Raw genomic sequence first — 20,221 nt, forward strand, 5'->3', positions numbered from 1 at the left:
CCAGACCCGCTCAGCCCGCTGCCTGCCTGGATAATCGGAACCCCAGGCAGGCAGCGGGCTGAGCAGGGCCGGCGGACAGAGCCCCAGGCCGGCAGTGGGCTGAGTGGCTCAGCCCGTTGCCAGTCTGGGGCTCTGTCTGCCAGCTCCTGCCAGCTAGGGTCCCGCTCAGCCCCGCTCAGCTGGCAGACCACGGTGAGGTTGATCAGGGGTGCCTGGACAGACATGGCTGTCCTCCTCTTAGAGCACCAAATGTGAGCGACTCCAGGTCATTCTCTTCTTTAAGTTTCGTCTCCTCGAGATTCAGTCCTGCCTGGAATATCATGCAAGCTGGAGGCTTCTGCCTCAGGCTGCTCTCCCAGCCGGCAGCACCATGCGGTCGCACCTACCCCAGCCCACCCCTCGCTCCCATGGCTCACAAAGCCTGGACAGTAGTAAGGAGCAGTTCAACTTGTGGAATGACAAATCCAGAACAAAGGATTGCACTCTATGGGCCACATTAAGGTTATTTCAGAGTCCGAGGTAGCATTTAGTCCCTATAAAAGGCTTCATGAAAATTTTCTCCCGCCCCTAACAAAAATGTTAATCTATCAGAGCAGCTGAAAGGGTAAGGAACCCGGGACTATAACTTAGAGAGCGCTTCCATATTATTTAACTCATAATTGATATAATTCAAAGTAAAATTTCACAGCATGGTCTGTTCTAAGGCTAAAAATGCAGGAGGGGAGTCAGAAAAGGAACAGTGACCTGTTTCCAACCGGGGACGTTTCATGTGTTAGGTGAACGTGATAACCACTACACTACGGGCTTCTCTTTTTTTGCCACAGACTTTGCTGAATGCACAGGGATGTTTTCTCTAGCTACAGAAGCCACCTAATGCAATGGCTATATCTATGGCTTTCCTGCTCACAAAGCGGCCATGCCCCCCCACCAAGGCTGACACAGCGTGGAGTGCATGTGACACAGCGACCTGGCTCGAGCAGGATGGCTAGCAAGACATGATACTTTTGCCGTTAAGCAAACACAGCAATTCTTCCCTGGCCTCTGCCACTGAATGCCTCCATGCATTACGCTGTGCCCTAACAGTGCGGGAGGACTGCATGAGCTCAGAAAACATGTCATCACGAGTGCGTTTTTTTCCCCTTCTAATCTGCAATAACCTCAGGGACGGAGATAATAGGGGGAGCGTAGAAACATTTCAGGGGGACTGCATGGTCACCTGTGCTGTTGAGTTCGCCACCCTGGCCAAAAAGGAAATGAAATTCAGAAGTTCCCAGGGCTTTTCCTCTGTACCTGGCTAGTGCATCGGAGTTCAAAGTGCTGACCAGAGCAGTCACAATGGAGCACTCTGGGGTAGCTCCTGGAGGCCAATACCATCAAATTGTGTCCACACTACCCCAAATTCGACCCGGTGATGTCGATTTCAGCGCTAATCCCCTCCTCGGTGAGGGGCACAGAAATTGATTTTAAGAGCCCTTTAAATCGACAAAAATGGCTTTGTCGTGTGGACGGGTGCAGGGTTAAATCGATCTAACACTGCTAAATTTGACCTAAACTCGTAGTGTAGACCAGGGCTCTGACTCTATGATCTCCAACACTGCACTCACCTGGCCCCCCTGTGCTCACCTGCCCTCCCTGCACTCACCTGGCCCTCCCTCATCTGAGCTTGCTGAGCAGCTGGAGATATTTGCTAGAGAACCACACCATTCCCCATGTGCTGCCGGGCTGGTAGCTGCTCAAGTCAGCATCTGATTTTCTGTGCATCCCATCCCCTTCCCTGTGCAGGGTGAACAGCAAGGGGCCCAGCCCTATGGAGGGAAGGGGCCAGAAGCAATGATGGCAATGTCCAGCTCCCCCAGCACCTCCTTGGCACAGGAGGGGCTGAGGCCTCTGCAGCAGCGGCTGTCCTCACCCACACACGTCCTGCCAGTCCCATCAAGGGTCAGCCCTTCAGGACACTCGCAGCGGAAGGAGCCGGCCGTGTTCACACAGCGCCCATTGGGGCAGACGCCAGGGAAGACATCACACTCGTTCACATCTGCAGGATGGAGACAAAGGAGGGCGTTGGGTTGGCAGACAGCACCTGGCAGCAGCAGCCAGGCCCAGGGATTAACGGAGGACAAGCCTGCGTGGGGGAAGCCATGGGAAGAGCCACCATGGTGAACAGCGCAGGGTGTGAACTTAGCAACCCTATGTCCAGCCCAGACAGATCACAGCCCGGGTGAGTGCCCGCCTCGCTAGGGAGCCATGGGTACCTCAGCTCCAGCACTGGGCACTATACAGAGGAGCCGTTCCTGGCTCTGCCCCACAGATAAACCCCAGCCTGTTTCCCTGCAGGCCACAAGCAGGAAGCAGCAGCAACCCAGTGCAACCCTTGCCAGAGTCCATCCCCACTAGGCAGCGGGATGCCAGGGGAAGGGATTAGCATGCAGGAGGGTGAGTCACACACGCACCATCAGTGATCACTGAGGTCTCCAAGCGGGAGCCCGGGGCCCTGCTCACATGCACTTGGGCATGGTGTGAAAGGCTCCCAGGTCACCAAACTGGGACTGGGTCTATCCAGTCATGGGACAACATGGAATCCACATCCCCCGCCTCCGCAAGGTGCCCTCACTGCCAGGACTGTGATACTCAGTGCAGGGGCCAGGAAAGGGGCAGGGAGATGGCAGGAGGGAGGGACGGAGGGGATGGCCCGTGTCGGCTCCTGCCAGGCCTTGGGTGTACGGAAACAACGAGTGCAACGTGACCCCAGCCGCAGCCTCCCTCCGATAGACTCAGCGTTACCTTCACATGTGACCCCCTTCATCCTGGCAAACCCTCGGGAGCAGGTGGTATCTGCAAGAGAGCAAAGGGGCGTCATCAAAGGAAGGGTCAGTCCTTGCAGCGGAGGTGCCCGCTCCCCGGAGCAGCCTTACCGATCTCACAGCGCTCGCAGGGGCTGCCCCAGGCCGCTCCCAGTGTGGCACAGCACTCCGACTTCAGCGTGGCCCCGTTAATGTTCACCTCACAGCGCCCGTCCTGGATGTTCAGCCAGCACGTTCCCTTCATGCTGTCTGTGGAGACAAACGCAGAGAGTGAAGAGCTGTTCCCCACTCGCCGGCTGGAGCCTGGTCACAGCCGGGGACTGCAGTGGAAAGGAGCTGGAAGACAGGGTCCCTGCTGGGAAAGCCGCCTGGGCTTGGAACCCACATAATGAGCGCTGTCCTCCAGGCCCGCTATCTCTCACACGTGGACATGCCCACGGCAGCAGAGCCAGGGGGACCGGAGGCAGCGTGGCTTTGTCCTGTTGTGCTGGGCTCTCTCTGTCACCACTGTGCGCTAATTGCTGGCAATGCAGACTGGCTACTGGCAGCTGTGCTGGGGCTGCCACCTTTCCCCTTCCTGTCCCTGTCCTGCGTGCGGACACAGGAGCCAGCCCTGCATGCTGTTCACAGGTGGGACAGTGGCAGCTTTGCCTGAGGGAGGAGTGCAGGGCAGCCTAAAGAGTTTGGTGCAGAGCCATGTCCAAACGAGCATGGATGTTAATTTAGCAAAATGACCAACTCAGAGAAAGTCAAACCTGCGTGTGAGCACCAGCCTGCCAGTGCCAGCTCCTCTGCCCAGGGAGCGGTGGCTCTGGGACCCTACTGCCGGGAACCTCACACCAGCTAACTCCTGCTTTCTACACCAGGGCAGTGGCTGGGACACTGCTGGCTCCTGGCATGGTTTTGGGCCTTCCCGGCTGCACAGAAAAGACACAGCTCCTGGCAAATCTGGAAATCTGGTGTGACAATGACAGGCCAGTCGTGCCTGTCGAGGGGAGGGGCTGAGATTGTCTCCCGTGCCCGGCTCTGTTGCAGATGGACACTAAGATCCAGGGAACTACAGGCCAGTCAGTCTCACCTCAGTCCCTGGAAAAATCATGGAACAGGTCCTCAAGGAATCAATCCTGAACCACTTAAAGGAGGGGAAAGTGATCAGGAACAGTCAGCATGGATTCACCAAGGGCAAGTCATGCCTGACTAACCTAATTGCCTTCTATGACGAGATAACCGGCTCTGTGGATGAGGGGAAAGCAGTGGATGTGCTATTTCTGGACTTTAGCAAAGCTTTTGATACAGTCTCCCACAGTATTCTTGCCAGCAAGTTAAAGAAGTCTGGGCTGGATGAATGGACGGTAAGGTGGATAGAAAACTGGCTAGATCGTCGGGCTCAACGGGTAGTGATCAATGGTTCCATGTCTAGATGGCAGCCGGTATCAAGTGGAGTGCCCCAAGGGTCGGTGCTGGGGCCGGTTTTGTTCAATATCTTCATTAACGATCTGGAGGATGGTGTGGACTGCACCCTTAGCAAGTTTGCAGATGACACTAAACTGGGAGGAGTGGTTGATACGCTGGAGGGTAGGGATAGGATACAGAGGGACCTAGACAAATTAGAGGATTGGGCCAAAAGAAATATGATGAGGTTCAACAAGGACAAGTGCAGAGTCCTGCACTTAGGACGGAAGAATCCCATGCACTGCTACAGACTAGGGACCGAATGGCTGGGTAGCAGTTCTGCAGAAAAGGACCTAGGGGTTACGGTGGACGAAAAGCTGAATATGAGTCAACAGTGTGCCCTTGTTGCCAAGAAGGCTAATGGCATTTTGGGTTGTATAAGTAGGGGCATTTCCAGCAGATCAAGGGATGTGATCATCCCCCTCTACTCAGCACTGGTGAGGCCTCATTTGGAGTACTGTGTCCAGTTTTGGGCCCCACACTACAAGAAGGATGTGGATAAATTGGAGAGAGTCCAGCGGAGGGCAACAAAAATGATTAGGGGGCTGGAGCACATGACTTATGAGGAGAGGCTGAGGGAACTGGGATTGTTTAGTCTGCAGAAGAGAAGAATGAGGGGGGATTTGATAGCGGCTTTCAACTACCTGAAAGGGGGTTCCAAAGAGGATGGATCTAGACTGTTCTCAGTGGTAGAAGATGACAGAACAAGGAGTAATGGTCTCAAGTTGCAGAGGGGGAGGTTTAGGTTGGATATTAGGAAAAACTTTTTCACTAGTAGGGTGGTGAAGAACTGGAATGGGTTCCCTAGGGAGGTAGTGGAATCTCCTTCCTTAGAGGTTTTTAAGGTCAGGCTTGACAAAGCCCTGGCTGGGATGATTTAGTTGGGTTTGGTCCTGCTTTGAGCAGGGGGTTGGACTAGATGACCTCCTGAGGTCCCTTCCAACCCTGAGATTCTATGATTCTATGATTCTATGAAGTGGGGCCGGTGGCACCAGCAGTGCCTCCCTGTCACTGGCTCGGTCAGGAGCCCCTTACCCACACAGATGGTGCCACTGGGGTCCAGTTTGCTGCCCGGGGAGCACTCGCAGGCAAAGGAGCCGGCGTTGTTCCTGCAGACCCCGTTCACACAGGGGTTGGACGTGCACTCGTTGATATCTGAGACAGGAGAGTGACTGTTACCAGAACAGCATTCCCAGAACCCGAGACCCAGCGCTCCCAGGCTCCCTGCAGCCCCAGCCTGCGGAGTTTGGAGCCAGCCACGGCCTGGATGGCCAGCCCCGCCGCTCCAGTGGGATGAGCCGTAACCCTGCGGTGAGCCCCTCGGCAGGGCCGGCTCCAGGGTTTTCGCCGCCCCAAGCGGCGGAAAAAAAAAAAAAAGAAAGCTGCGATCGTGATTGGCAGCAGCTCCACCGCGCCGCTTTCTTCTTCGGCGGCAATTCAGCGCAGGTCCTTCCCTCCGAGAGGGACCGAGGGACCCGCCACCGAATTGCCGCCGAAGAGCCCAACGTGCCGCCCCTTCCCCTTGGCCGCCCCAAGCACCTGCTTGCTGAGCCGGTGCCTGGAGCTGGCCCTGCCCCTCGGCTCAGACCCAGTCCTGGAGCCGGATCCACAAGTAACAAGGGACCGGAGCTCCCCTAACCCACCTGTGCCCCTGGCAGGGCACTGGGGAGGGAGGGCTGCAGCAGCCATGGGATTGTCAAAAGGCCTTTGCCAAAGCCCTGCAAGGCTGCCGGAGGAGCTAAGCAGCCCTGGTGAGAAGGGCACGGGGGGAAGAACAGGACACAGAGGGGTAATAACTATCCCATTAGCCGGTGAGGACCCCCAGGCTTTGTGCGAGGCCCTGTGTTGTTAGGATGTTTAGTGACAATCTGGGAAGGGGCTGAACAGTGACGGGGCAAAACTGGTGGAAGACAAAGTCATTGCGGTTAGTCAGGCCCAGAGAGGAGCTTCTGTGAGGCCCAGCCCAGCCAGGAGAAGGGGCAACATGCCGGGAGCGCTGGCGCCAACTCCATGGGTGCTCCAGGGCTGCAGCATCCACGGAAAAAAATTGGTGGGTGCTCAGCACCTACCGGCAGCTCCCCGTGGCCCCGCCCCGTCGCCCTGCTCCAGCTCACCTCTGCCTTCGCCTCCTCCGCGAGTGCACCGCCGCGTCCTGCTTCTCCCCCCTCCCTCCCAGTGCTTGTGCGGCGAAACAGCTGATTCACAGGCAGGGAGGGAGGGGGAAGGAGGGGAAACACGGCGTGCTGGGGAAGAGGCGGGGCCGGGGCGGGTATTTGGGGAAGGGATCCAATAGGAGCAGGGAGGGGGCGGAGTTAGGGCGGGGACTTTGGGAATGGGGTTGGAATGGGGGCGGGGCCAGGGCCAGGGATGGGGTGGAGTCGGGGCGGGGCCAGGGGCAGGGGGGCGTGGGCACCCACTTGCACCGGAGAAAGTTGGCGCCTATGGCCGGCAGAGGGATTCACTGCGGAGCGACGGCTCAGTGTGTGCTGCCCACATTGCTCCTGGCCAGCGCAAAGCCGAACGGGCCCACAGCCACAGCATCCAGAGCTTCATTCCAGCAGAGCTGCTACTTCAGCTTGCAAGAAACTTCACTGAACTGCACCAGGAAATCGGGGTTGTGCCGAGGCCCAGTGTGTAAAGCGGGGGGGGGGGGGGAATGGGAGCAGGTTGCAGCTTTGTTCCTGGGAGCACAGGCAGCCGTGCTCCGGCTCAGCCAGTGGGGCCCCAGGAGCCGTTACCTTCGCAGGTGTCTGTCTCCGTCCTGAAGACAAAGCCCTTGGGGCAGGTGCACGTGTAGCTGCCGGGCGTGTTACGGCACAGGCCATTGTCACAGAGCAAACGGTTGACGGTGCACTCATCGACATCTGTGGGCAGAGACAGGCAGGGCTAGTGCGCGACAATGCCCAGGCCTCCCCAGCAGCAAGGGCTGGAAAGAGCTCCCAGGCATCAGCCTGAGGGGCTCCACCATGAGCCTGAAAGGAGATGGGAAAAGCTGCCCTGTTTGCTTCCCCGAGAGCCAGATAGGGAGGCCTGGCAGCAGGATGGGGCAGAGCTGCAGGGCAGCAGGCGGCGATTCCTCCCCTCGGCCAAGGGACGTACTCCAAGGCTGAGTGTGGCTGGCGGGAGCTCAGTTTCCTTTGCAGTCACTGCCCCAGGCCCTGGCTTGCCTGGGCTGCCCCACTGGTGCCCACCACAGTTCAATGCTTTACACCCCTGCCTTGATAGGGTGTTAGGGCACCGAGCATTTGGGGACTGTAGTAACTGGCAAACATACTGCTCTGCAGCTGCATGCACCTGGGCTGTACTCAGTGCCAGGGAATCAGCCCTAGCGAAGAACTCTGGGGCTTCAGCTCCTGCCCTAACCCTCAGCCCCACTGCCTGGGCTCAGTGCAGAACCCTGCCACTGAGTGCCCAGCCTCCCGGCCTGGCATCTGTGGCCTGCGACTGTCCGGCACCCCTCCCCCCAGCCAGCCACGCGCCTGGCTCTGAGCACGGCCTGGGCCCCCGGCCAGAGGCTGCCCACAGTGCCCGCTGCCCGGCCGGAACTCACCCACGCAGTTCTTGCCCGTGGGATCTGACTCGTAGCCCAGGTTGCAGATGCAGCGGTAGCTCCCGCGCAGGTTCTCGCACATGCCGTTGGGGCAGATGTCCGGGTTGAGGGCGCACTCATTAATATCTGCGCAGGGGAAGGAGCCACACAAAACGATGGAGCAGGAACAGCGGCCGACTCCCACATGTCCTCCAGCCTCCAACGCTGCCCCCCCTGCTGCTCGCAGGCCCCTTGTAACCATCCCTCTGCTGGCACTCCCTCGCCCCCCTCCCGCCATGGCCAATGCGGGGAGTGCAGCACGGCTCTGCTCCCCAGCCCTGCCCCCACAAGAGTCGCCAGGGTTCAGAGCTGCAAGGGCTTCTACCCAGCACTCAGCATGTGATGGACTCTTAATTCCTGCCCTGCAGACACCTTCCCTGTGGCACGGAAACGCTGCCACCTCCACGGGAGTGAGTCTTGTGCAGAGCACCGTGGGGGCCATGAAGTGCAATTCCTCCTGCCTGGGGAGCACCAGGCTGATGGACACCTCCAGGGGAATGCCCCGTGCCCTGCACTGTGTCAGTGTGAACTCTGTCCACATCCGTCCGCTGTCCCATCAGTGCAGGTGTGGAGCTGTTGCAGGAAACACCCTCCCACTGGCCTGGGGTCTCTCCCATCGACCATGTGGAGTTCCAAGCCCAGTAGGCAGCAGGCGTGTGAGTCACAGGCGGTAGTGCTGAGCGTGAGACCAGGGAGCCGCCTTAGGGGATGGGAGACCCAGCCCGATGCACTGAGTCAGTGCAGCCTGACAGCAGGTTCAGCCGAGCGCCAGCCATCACCGCCTGCCATTGGCACTCCACACACCCCCTCGTTGCCCCCGAGGCAGCACTGCTGGCGAGGAGGGAGGAGAAGCCACTGGCTTGGCAGGGTGCCATTCAGGTGTCTTGGAGAGCAGTCTCGGGGCAGCTGGGCTAGAGGTGGGCTCTCCTGCCAAATCCTTAGCCAGATGGGCAAGGAATGGTCCCCAGGCAGCACCCACATGCCCACTGTGCTCTCCCTGCTGAACTCACCCACCCGGCTGGCTACGTGCTGAGCTCACAGGACTCGCAGCTGCCAGGCAGGAAGAGGCCAGGCCAAAGTCAATGTCCTTTTCCTATTGTTGCCATAATGAGCTGTCTGAGTGGCAGCCCCTGTGCTCTGGCAGATGTGGGGGGACCCCCACCCCAAAACTGACTCCCCTACTGCAGTGTGGCAGAGTTCTTGGGCCACACTGGCAGTGACTCAGTGCCCAGCGGCATATCTGACCCTAGCTCCTGGCTAACGGGCACCTGACCTGCAGCTCGGGACAGTGCTGCACCAAGACACAGTGCCCTTAAAGAAGCAGAGGCCTCCAGGGTTTTGCCTCTGGCTCCTTCCCACTTGGAAAGGCCAGAACTGTCTGGCTGCGTTGCTCTCTTCCTGCGGCTCTGAACACTGCTGAGCGCTGGCAGCACGCTGCCTGCCGCCTGACCTGCCAGCTGTCTACTCCAAAGCAGCCCCTTGGCAGCATGCTCCCATCGGCTCTGCTCTCTCTGGGAGACTGCAATCACTGCACTTCCATGCGCCGGGAGCTGGCCAGAGCATGGCTGGGACAGGGGAGAGGATGCGCTCGGACACACTGTGAATTCATATCAAAGCAGGGCACAAAGCCACACTCTGCATGCAGCCTGCCCCAGGGTGCCAAGAACCAGCCGCGTAGTTCAGTGCACAGCACAGGGCCTGCAGCTGACTGGGGAAGTTTGCCTAACATTAAGTTGCTGGCTTTTAAGGCAGAATCAGAGGCATGCAGAGACATATCCACTCTCACTCCCTCGACACATGCACAGGCACAGACACACTCACACGCATGCTCACACAAACGCTCACTCTCACATCCACACTCACACATGCACCCACATGAAAAACAAACACATGCTCACTCACACAGACACATGAGCACACGCCTCTTCCCACACAGGCTCATGCGCACACATGTAGTAACCTTGGCCCTGGCATTAGCACCTGCTGGAGCTCTCCTGGGGGCGAGAGACAGGCAGTGAGACTGGGAGGCGGCTCAGGGTCTGCCCGAAGGGGGCAGTTGGAAGAAGCTGCTAGAGACGAAGTGGGGAAGGAGAAGAATCTAGAGCCACTGGAGAACTGGAGCTGGGGTAGGAGGGGAGGGGGAAAATCGAAGAAGAACAGGAGACTAACAACAGGGGACTGGGAAGTGAGAAGGAGGAAAGAAGGAAAAGAGGATGGTTTTCAAGTCAGGAGAAGCAGAAGAAAATCGCTGTGGGTATGTGAGCAGACACAGTTAGAGGAGGGAAGTAAAGGGAAATAAAATCCACATTCGTGCCAGACAGAGAGTCTCAAGGGAAACAACTGAAAGGAAATCTACCGTAATTGGTGAAAAAGGGAATTGATCAAAAAGCTGTTTTAGAGGAAAATGGACCCTGGAAACAGTAAATGAGACGCCCACCTACACAGGACCTACAGTACATGATCAGCTGTTTGAACAGCTAGTGAAGGAATACAGTTCAAAGGTGCCTAATGGACAAGGGAGGGCCCAGTTGGTGAAGAAACCTGCCTGTGGATAAACTCAGTGAAAAGAGGTACAGCCACAGGAACAGCGAATTGAAGGAGCACTTCAGGCCAAAGGGAAGCAAAGAACAGGCCAGCGAGAGTGGAGCTGGACTTAGAGCCAAGGAGAGGAAAAGTCAGCTCTTTGAAGTGACACAGTAGATCGTTTACTAATCTCTTATGTTCACGTTAATCACAATGCACTGCACAGAGTCAGGAAGAGTTCCAAACAGGGGTGGCTCCAGGCCCCAGCACGCCAAGCACGTGCTTGGGGCGGCATGCCGCGGGGGGCGCTCTGCTGATCGCCGGGACGGCGACAGGCAGGCAGCCTTCGGCGGCATGCCTGCGGAGGGTCCGCTGGTCCCGCGGCTCTGGTGGACCTCCCGCAGGCATGCCTACGGAGGTCCACTGGTCCCATGGCTTCGGTGGAGCTGCGGGACCAGCGGACCCTCTGCAGGCACGCCTGCAGGAGGTCCACCGGAGCCGCGGGACCGGTGACCGGCAGAGCGCTCCCCACGGCATGCCGCCGTGCTTGGGGCGGTGAAATGTCTAGAGCCACCCCTGGTTCCGAAGAGGATGGATCTAGCCTGTTCTCAGTGATACCAGATGACAGTACAAGGAGCAATGGTCTCAAGTTGCAGTGGGGGAGGTTTAGGTTGGATATTAGGAAAAACTTTTTCACTAGGAGGGTGGTGAAGCACTGGAATGGGTGGTGGAATCTCCTTCTTTAGAGGTTTTTAAGGCCTGGCTTGACAAAGCCCTGGCTGGGATGATTTAGTTGGGGTTGGTCCTGCATTGAGCAAGGGGTTGGACTAGATGACCTCCTGTGTAGGAACGTTACACTTCTTAAACACTAAGGGGGTAGGAATGCTGCCCCCGGATTTAGAGCGGCTGAAGTGGTTCCCACACCCCCACACTTCCGGTCAGGAGACTCACTGATAAAGCGCCGACCAGGTGCATACCACTGGAGTACGCAGGGCATAAAGCACCAATCAGGAGAGGGGGCGAGACGCTGGCTTGTGTTAGTACATGCGCATAATAGGATGATTTATGTAACCAATTATAATAAATAGACGTGGACAGCCCCGTTGGGGCGGCTCCACGGGAACAGACTGACGGACTTGGCTTCATTCATTGCTACATCCTGAGGTCCCTTCCAAACCTGATATTCTATGATTCTACAAGTAATTACTATACGTAGTAAGTACTTGATAACGTTCTATATTATTTATGCTCTTGATACAATCTTTGGGTTTTCCCTTATACAGTTCTAAACATTTAAAATGATCCCTTTGCCTCTGCCTCTCCTCACAGTTAGCTTAGCCTAGCCGGGTCACTGCGCACACATACATACTTACCCAACCCATACGCATGACCACACACTCATGTAAATGCACACACGCTCAGTTATAAGCAACTGAAAGCAGGGGCTTACAATGAGAAGTGTTAGGCAACCTTAATTACGGGCAACTCCCTATAAGACAGTGCTTGGGGAAGCCCTTACCTCTGCCATCAGCTGTTATTCCAATGCCACTGCTGCAGAGAGCCTGGAATTCGGCTGTGGAGAGAAGTGTGACAGTTAGATTCATTAGCTCTTCTGTACAGCATTAACAAAACGAGATCATTTCACAACAGAACAGAACTGTTTCAATGATTAGTATTATTATTCGCTGTAGTATCACATCATGAGGGGGAGGGATAGCTCAGTGGTTTGCGCATTGGCCTCCTAAACCCAGGGTTGTGAATTCAATCCTTGAGGGGGCCATTTGGGGAACTGGGGTAAAAATCTGGGGATTGGTTCTGCTTTGAGCAGAGGATTGGACTAGATGACCTCCTGAGATCCCTTCCCCCCATATGATTCTATGAGCATACAGAACACTGGCTGTCTGTAATAATGGATTATACATTTTAAAAATACTCTTTAATATTGCATTTACATTCCAATGCAATGACAGAAGGGTCTCCATCACCAGTTCAGCATTGCAGGACCATCTGCAGAACTATATTCCATACAAGAACCTAACCTATTGCACTACACAATATCAATCGAGCACATGTTCAATGGATTAAGAACTAGTTGAGTGACAGATCTCCAAAAGCAGCTATCAGTGGTGATTCATCGTGGAATGGGGCTGTTTCCAGTGGGGCTCTACAGGGATCGGTACTAAGCCCGATGCTATTCAACATTTTCATCAAGGATCTGGAAGTAAATATAAACTCCCTGCTGATAACATTTGCGGATGCCACAATAGTGCGGATGGTAAATAATGATGAAAACACGGCTGTCCTCCTGAGCTATCTGGATCACGTGGTAAGCTGAGCCCATTCAATGAAATGTATTTGAACACAGCCAAGTGCAAGGTCAGACATCTAGGAACAAGGAATGCAGGTCACACCCACAGAATGAGAGACTGTCCTGGAAAGCAGGGACTCAGAACAGGAGTTAGGGACTAGAGTGGACAAGCAGCTCGACATGAGCTCCCAGTGTGATGCCGTGGCAAAAACGGCTGATGTGATCCCTGGATGTATAAAGAGGGGAGTGGTGAGTAGGAGCAGGGAGGTGATTTTGCCTCTGTATATAGCGTTGGTGAGACAATACTGGACACTGCGTCCAGTTCTGGAATCCCCGTTTCTACAAGGATGTTGCAAAATTGGAGAAGGTTCAGAAAAGCGCCACAAAAATGATTTGAGGGCTGGAGAGAATGCCTGACAGTGCCTGATCTGTTTAGCTGATCAAAAAGAAGATTGAGAGGTCACTCGATTACGGTGTCTAAGTACCATCCCAGGGAGAGTCCTCCACTGGTGATTCCTCCACTGGTGAGGCTAAAAGTCCTGTGGCAAGTAGAGCAACTGCCCCCACGCAACGGGACACCGGCGACTCACAGGCATTTTAGCTTCTTTCTATAGGATTTGGCAGCTGGAAACAGAGGGGCCAGCACCATATGGGCAGCTGGCCAGCCACGGATCAGCAGCCATAGATGCCAACTCTGTGGGCTGGAGCACCCACAGAAAAAAATAGTGGGTGCTCAGCAGGGGCGCTGGAACCGTTTGTATAGTGGGGGGCTGAGAGCCTTTGAACCAAACTCTAAACCCTGTATGTGATGGAAACAGCTTCCAGCCAGGGGGTGCAGCAGCACCCCCAGCACCCCTAGTTCCAGCACCTGTGGTGCTCAGCACCCTCTAGCCACAGGCTGGGGAGGGGCTGGGCGAGGGTGAAGAGCACTGAGTGGTGGGCGGGTGGAGCAGCGGTGGGAAGAGGCGGGGCAAAGATGGGGCCTCGGGAGAGGGAGTGGTGTGGGAGCAGGGCGTCGGGGCAGAGCACCCTGCGGGGAAAGTGAAACCCAGCGCCTGTATCAGCAGTATGGGCTCTAGAGATCCCCATCTGGGAAGCACTGGTGTAACTGGCCCATGATGCAGAGTATGCGTGGCCATTCCATGACACTTGTGATGCTCGTGCAGGCTGGGCTGGTACGTCCCAGAGGGATCCTGCAGCTCCGAGCACTTTGCCCTTGGATTTCCACAAACACCCAGACACGGAGCTCACCCGAGTTTTTGGCTGGGCAGGGCTGGCAGGGCTCTCCGAAGCCATGGTCGGGGTTAGCACAGCAGCATTCAGACTTGGTGACTGCTCCTGGGAAGGGACGGGCACAGGTGCCCTTCTTAATGGCTCCGTAGCAGGTGCTGCGCATGTGGGTGTCCACGCACACCCGCCCGTCCACGCCGATAGCCAGGCCGCCCAGGCACTCGCAGCGAAAGGAGCCCTCCGTGTTAATGCACCAGCCGTTCATGCAGATGCCCGGGGTCTCGCACTCGTCAATGTCTGAGAAGGAAGCACATGGTGGCCATTACCTACTGACCGGGGGGGAAGAGGTTCAGGCCCCAACAGGGAGACTCTCAGAGGCTCCGTAGCTTGAGGAAGGGCCCCCAGCACGCATGGCTGCAGCACTCAATGTAGTTTGCCCTTGGCTCACCCTAGCTGGCTGGGGCTAGCAGGGTGCCCAGTGCCCTGGCCTTCTCCAGCTGCTCAGCGTGGGGCTCCTTCACTTCACCAGTTTCTGTGTGAAACCGGAGTGTCGCCTTCACCCCTCGCACCTTCCAGCCCTCTGAGAGCAGGCCTGGCCCCCCTGCCCCTCCCCACACCCTCCAGCCCTCTGAGAGCAGGCCCGTCCCCTCACCCCTCCCCGCACCCTCCAGCCCTCTGAGAGCAGGCCTGGCCCCCCACCCCTCCCCGCACCCTCCAGCCCTCTGAGAGCAGGCCTGGCCCCCCTGCCCCTCCCCACACCCTCCAGCCCTCTGAGAGCAGGCCCGTCCCCTCACCCCTCCCCGCACCCTCCAGCCCTCTGAGAGCAGGCCTGGCCCCCCTGCCCCTCCCCACACCCTCCAGCCCTCTGAGAGCAGGCCCGTCCCCCCACCCCTCCCCGCACCCTCCAGCCCTCTGAGAGCAGGCCTGGCCCCCCTGCCCCTCCCCGCACCCTCCAGCCCTCTGAGAGCAGGCCTGGCCCCCCTGCCCCTCCCCACACCCTCCAGCCCTCTGAGTGCAGGCCCGTCCCCCCACCCCTCCCCGCACCCTCCAGCCCTCTGAGAGCAGGCCTGCCCCCCCCGCACCCTCCAGCCCTTTGAGAGCAGGCCTGGCCCCCCTGCCCCTCCCCGCACCCTCCAGCCCTCTGAGAGCAGGCCGGGCCCCCCCCCCCTCCCCGCACCCTCCAGCCCTCTGAGAGCAGGCCTGGCCCCCCTGCCCCTCCCCGCACCCTCCAGCCCTCTGAGAGCAGGCCCGTCCCCCCACCCCTCCCCGCACCCTCCAGCCCTCTGAGAGCAGGCCGGTCCCCCCACCCCTCCCTGCCCCCTTCCTCCTCTGAGAGCAGGCCTGCCCCCCCCCACCCCCTCCCCCACGCACCCTCCAGCCCTCTGAGAGCAGGCCCGTCCCCCCACCCCTCCCCGCACCCTCCAGCCCTCTGAGAGCAGGCCTGGCCCCCCTGCCCCTCCCCGCACCCTCCAGCCCTCTGAGAGCAGGCCAGGCCCGCTCCCACCCCCACTGCCCAGCCCTTTGAGAGCAGGCCCGCTCCCTCTCCGCAAGCAGACTGGCACTCCTGGCTCTGCTGCTTAGCCTGGCGGGAGGGCAGAAAATTCAGTCAGTACTACAGTTATACGGAGCCAGGGTCCTGGCCCTCCACTCCCCCCGCCCATGCCCACTGGACAGACACCCAGCGCACACCAGGACCGGGGGAGGGACCGACCCCTGCAGTCTACGCACCGACGCAGTAGCGCCCATTGGGAGCCAGCACAAAGCCGGGTTTACAGATGCATTTGAAGCTGCCGTCTTCATTGATACACATCCCATTGAGGCACATGTTGGTTGTGGCACATTCATCGTGATCTGGGGGATGACAAGAAACATGAGCAGAGCCTGCGAGGTGCAGCAGGGCTTCTGGGCTCGGCTCCTTCTGTTCCCCCGTGTGAGCGCCAATCTGCATTCACACCCGCACTACCGACCGGTTCAGAGCAGCCCTGGGCCTCCCCAGGCTGCTCAGGAGAAGGCAGGACAGCGAGAACGTCTGCCAGTGCGGTGTCAGGCAGAGACACAATCACTTCACACTGTGTGCTGACATCTCCTGGCTCTCTGAGCTGTGCCCCCCACAGGGACCTCCGTAAGCAGAGTGCTCAGGGTCGGGGCTCTACACATACCAACAGCGAGAGAAAGCCCCCGAATCCGACTGCAGAGCCAGGCACTGCCTCTGTGAACTGCATCTGCAGGGGTGGGGCTGGAGGGGCCTTGCCATGGAGGGAGGATTTGTGCAGCCACTGTACAGATGCTGGGGGTGGGGCAGCAAGAGCCCCAGTGTGTGACAGGCTGTATGTGCCTGGCTGTATGTGCCTGCAGCATGCAGTGCATGCTGAGCCAGCAGCACCCAAGGGAGAGGAGCCACCTATTGAACCCACTACACCTTATACAAAGGACTGTTCGTACGCAAACCATAGGAAGGTTTGGTTCTATGCTAACAACTAAATGAAAGCAGGTGCTGGGACAGAGCAGAAACCCTCTGAACACTCATCACCGTAGTAGATCATCACAGTGGTCCAGGCACTGACCCTCCCAGCTGCCTGGGGAAGCAGGGTAGTGCTCTCCTCCCTGGTGGGGGCAGGCACTGACCCTCCCAGCTGCCTGGGGAAGCAGGGTAGTGCTCTCCTCCCTGGTGGGGGCAGGCACTGACCCTCCCAGCTGCCTGGGGAAGCAGGGTAGTGCTCTCCTCCCTGGTGGGGGCAGGCACTGACCCTCCCAGCTGCCTGGGAAAGCAGGGTAGTGCTCTCCTCCCTGGTGGGGGCAGGCACTGACCCTCCCAGCTGCCTGGGGAAGCAGGGTAGTGCTCTCCTCCCTGGTGGGGGCAGGCACTGACCCTCCCAGCTGCCTGGGGAAGCAGGGTAGTGCTCTCCTCCCTGGTGGGGGCAGGCACTGAGGCCCACAGAAGCTGAGCAATGGGCATGAGATCACACAGTGTCTGTGGGCAAGGAGGGACTAGAACCCATAACTCCTACAGCCTAAGGCAGAGCCCTACCCATTGGGCTGCCCTGCCTCTTAAGGAGAGGAATGGGAGCTTTGAAGGCACAGGGTGGACTTTTCTGAAGCATGTGACCCCCCCCGTTCTGAAGGGACCCTGCGGGAAAAGCATGGTTTCGCCGGCTCCCCTCAACAAGTGGGGCCTGAGTCTGGCAGCAAAGGCAGGACTGCAGGAAATTGGGAAAGGAAGGTCCCCCCCCCGCTTCCCTCAGGCACAGAATCATCCCCCCGTCCCTTGCCAGGCCTGGCGTTTATTCTGCTCCTTGTTTAACTGCCAGGGGGCAGGAGACAGATGGGTCTTTTGGCCCCTGGAGAGGCCGGGGGCACTTGGGGAAGGCAGGATAAGAAGGTGAGTTGGATATTTCTACCACAACAACCCACAACGAAATCGTTAGCAATGCTGATGTTTAACTGATCCTTGTTGGGCCTCAGCGCTAACACCCCTGAGATGAAAATCCAGCTATCACACCTCACGTCCACCTGCTGCCGCAGGCTGCCTCAGGCCGACAGCACTGCCTCTGCTTTCATTCCATCCTTGTATTAAGGGTTAATACACAACTGGAAGGGTTTGAAGCCCTTTTTTTAAGGAAAGTTTAAAATTTGCTGCAGATTCCTCCTCTGTGGGACCCAAGGACTGCGTACCAAGGGCGAGCTGTAGGAGCTAATGAGGGTGCTGTGTACAAGTCGTGCCCCACAGAAAGGAGGCCAGGCCTGGCTAGTACTGGATGGGCCTGCAAAGCCTTTCCCAGACACTGAGATCCTTAAGAAAATGCCCAGGTGCTGCAGGAATCTGCCCTGGGGATGCCTGGGCACTCTGGCCATGGAGCCAGAGCTGACCTCTGCGTGGGCCTCTGTGCTGCTCCCAGTGCAGGCTCGCAAAGGTGATGTAAAGCTCCCATGGCAAGGTTCACAAGAGCCCTTGCAAGACCCCTCACTCTCTCTACTTACACTCAGGGAGCAGTTTCTACCAGGTCACTGACTCTTTCCTCCCGCTCTTCAATGGATGGGAGGTGTTGCTAAACTGTAGTCACCCCAGAGGTGGCTGCATTTCTGCGGTGAGAGGTGAACTCTGTAAATCCCCTGGGGTCTGGCTCTTCTGGATGAATATGCTATATATGTACATGGGATCACTGCTGCTAATGGGTCCAGTTCTGCCCTCCTTCCCTCCCTGCTGGAGTCCATGGTGTGTGAGTGAGAGCAGGAACCAGCCCCATCTGAGGCCTGCAGCTGATCTCATGCTGATGGAAGCTGCTCACCGACACAGTTCTTGCCATCGGGGGTGATTTCGAAGCCTGCGTTGCAGATGCACTGGAAGCTCCCGTCGGTGTTAACGCACCGGCCATTCCTGCACATCACGCCATTCATGATGCACTCGTCAACGTCTGGCAGAGAAACAAACACAGCCAGGTAGCAGCAGACACATGAGCTGCTTGAGTCTTGTAACCCCAGCAATGACTCTCTCTCCACCCAGCTGGAGCCAAGGCCACATAGCCATGGCTGGCTCCTAGGAGAACCCATTCCCAGGGAAGGGCAGGATTCCACTCTCAGATCCGTGCGGCAGATGATGACTCTGACAGCCCGCACTCCCTCCCTGCGTGAGGTGCAGCTCCCTGGGGGAGACTCGCTCTGTGCTCCTGGCCGCAGCCCGGAACCCAGGGCTTGGAGCCGTAGGGTCTTGATCCCGCTGTGAAAACCCTTGCCAGCCCGCTGCCCTCAGCTGCTCGATACAGCCCACGTATGGGCTTGATCCGTAGCTCACTGACACCTTTCTTCCGCCTGTGACGGGCTTTAGTTCCGGCTCTTAGTCCCACCAGAGAACCTTGTTCCCTCCTTCCCTCCCCAGAGCTTCAGCCTCAGCATGGTGAGCAGCACCTGCCGTGGCCTGGCTTGCGCCACCCAGCCCCCACGCACTGCAAGGGGCCTCCCGGGCACAGTGCGCTGGGTAGTGCAGGCGGTTGTGCTCAGTGTGAGGCCGAGTCAGCGAGTATGAGTCAGCTGCGGGTGTTCAATTGCAGTGTAGACAGGCCCCTAGGTTCCCCCGGCTCTTTGGGAGGTGAAATCCCTGGCAGAGGGACTGACTGACCCAGACACTGAGGCCTGGTCTACACTAGGGGGGGGTTCGATCTAAGATACGCAACTTCAGCTACGTGAATAGCGTAGCTGAAGTCGAAGTACCTACATTCGAAGTACTTACCCGTCCTCATGGCACGGGATCGACGTCTGCGGCTCCCCCATCGACTCCGCCACCGCTGATCGTGGTGGTGGAGTTCCGGAGTCGACGGGAGCACGTTCGGAGTTCGATATATCGCGTCTAGATGAGACGCGATATATCGAACTCTGAGAAGTCGATTGCTACCCGCTGATATGGCGGGTAGTGAAGACGTAGCCTGAGTGAGGAGAGTCTGCTAAGCCTGTGACTAGGCCCCAAACTGACAGGAAGTGACCCACAGGGTAACCGAGTGCTTAGTAGCTGGGCTGGACATTCCCAGACCCCTGAGGCTCTGGGTGGGGACCCAGTGGAGTAGGTGGGCCTGGGTCCTCCCACCTTGCCCCCCTCTCCTTTGCAGTGATCAGAGCATGAGGGGAGGATTGAGGCTGCAGCTGGGGCCCCCTCTGGGACCACTCGACCAGCAGAACCTGTAAGGCCATGAGCTGACCACTAGGCAAGCTGGTCACCAGCCCTTCCCACTGAAAGGGGATATAGGAACCAGGGGAGGAGAGGAGCTAGAGCAGAGGACAGTGGGTGAGGATAGAAGCAGAGGTGGGAGAAATATGGGCTGGAGCTGGGGAGTGGGTCAGGATAGGCGCAGCAGCAGGAGTCAGGTGGAGGGCTGGGCAGGGGCCAGGGGACGTAGCAGCAGACACGAGATGGGGCAGGAGCTGAGGGGGTTAGGAGCAGAAGGAGACAAGGGGAGGCTGCAGGGACAGGGGCAGAAGGGTCAATTAGAGTATCCTCCCCCCAGAACTTGGACTGGAACCCAGGAGTCCTCTATGTTCCCCTGCTGTCAGCAAGAAGCTGTGAAATCCACTGACAGAGTCTGTGTCCCACCACCCCCAGGGCTGGCCTAGGACAACCTCCCCGGCCATCGAGTCCTCTTAGCTCAAGTGGCAGAGGTCTGTGAGGTGGCTCGAACGGTCCCCACCCTGCCAGTGACCCACCTGGGTGTCAGTCTGATACTGCAGGATGGAATTGCTGGGTTTCCCTTTGCTTTTTTAAAAGCCTAGGAAATTACCCACAAAACACTACCAGGGTTCCACATCCAGCACTCAAAAGTGAGGAAGTGCCGG

At 57.9% G+C, this 20,221-nt stretch overlaps 1 protein-coding gene across 2 annotated transcripts in view; it reads right to left on the minus strand.

Annotated features, from left to right (window-relative positions):
- The window catches only part of FBN3 (fibrillin 3), a 320,779-nt gene that overhangs the window by 85,125 nt on the left and 215,433 nt on the right, over nucleotides 1–20,221 (minus strand). Inside the window, exons 14-23 of one of the 2 annotated variants that reach the window (XM_044998744.1) lie at nucleotides 18,190–18,315; nucleotides 15,632–15,754; nucleotides 13,925–14,200; nucleotides 11,885–11,938; nucleotides 7,804–7,929; nucleotides 6,992–7,117; nucleotides 5,289–5,408; nucleotides 2,913–3,050; nucleotides 2,782–2,832; nucleotides 1,910–2,035 (exon numbers count right to left, since the gene is read on the minus strand). In XM_044998744.1, the coding sequence (XP_044854679.1) occupies nucleotides 1,910–2,035; nucleotides 2,782–2,832; nucleotides 2,913–3,050; nucleotides 5,289–5,408; nucleotides 6,992–7,117; nucleotides 7,804–7,929; nucleotides 11,885–11,938; nucleotides 13,925–14,200; nucleotides 15,632–15,754; nucleotides 18,190–18,315 (1,266 nt within the window). Of the gene's footprint in view, nucleotides 1–1,909; nucleotides 2,036–2,781; nucleotides 2,833–2,912; nucleotides 3,051–5,288; nucleotides 5,409–6,991; nucleotides 7,118–7,803; nucleotides 7,930–11,884; nucleotides 11,939–13,924; nucleotides 14,201–14,351; nucleotides 14,439–15,631; nucleotides 15,755–18,189; nucleotides 18,316–20,221 lie in introns of those variants that run through there. The other variant, XM_044998743.1, reaches the window with a different exon arrangement.

Source organism: Mauremys mutica, chromosome 24, assembly GCF_020497125.1.
Source record: "Mauremys mutica isolate MM-2020 ecotype Southern chromosome 24, ASM2049712v1, whole genome shotgun sequence".
In the NCBI taxonomy this organism is placed as follows: Eukaryota; Metazoa; Chordata; order Testudines; family Geoemydidae; genus Mauremys; species Mauremys mutica.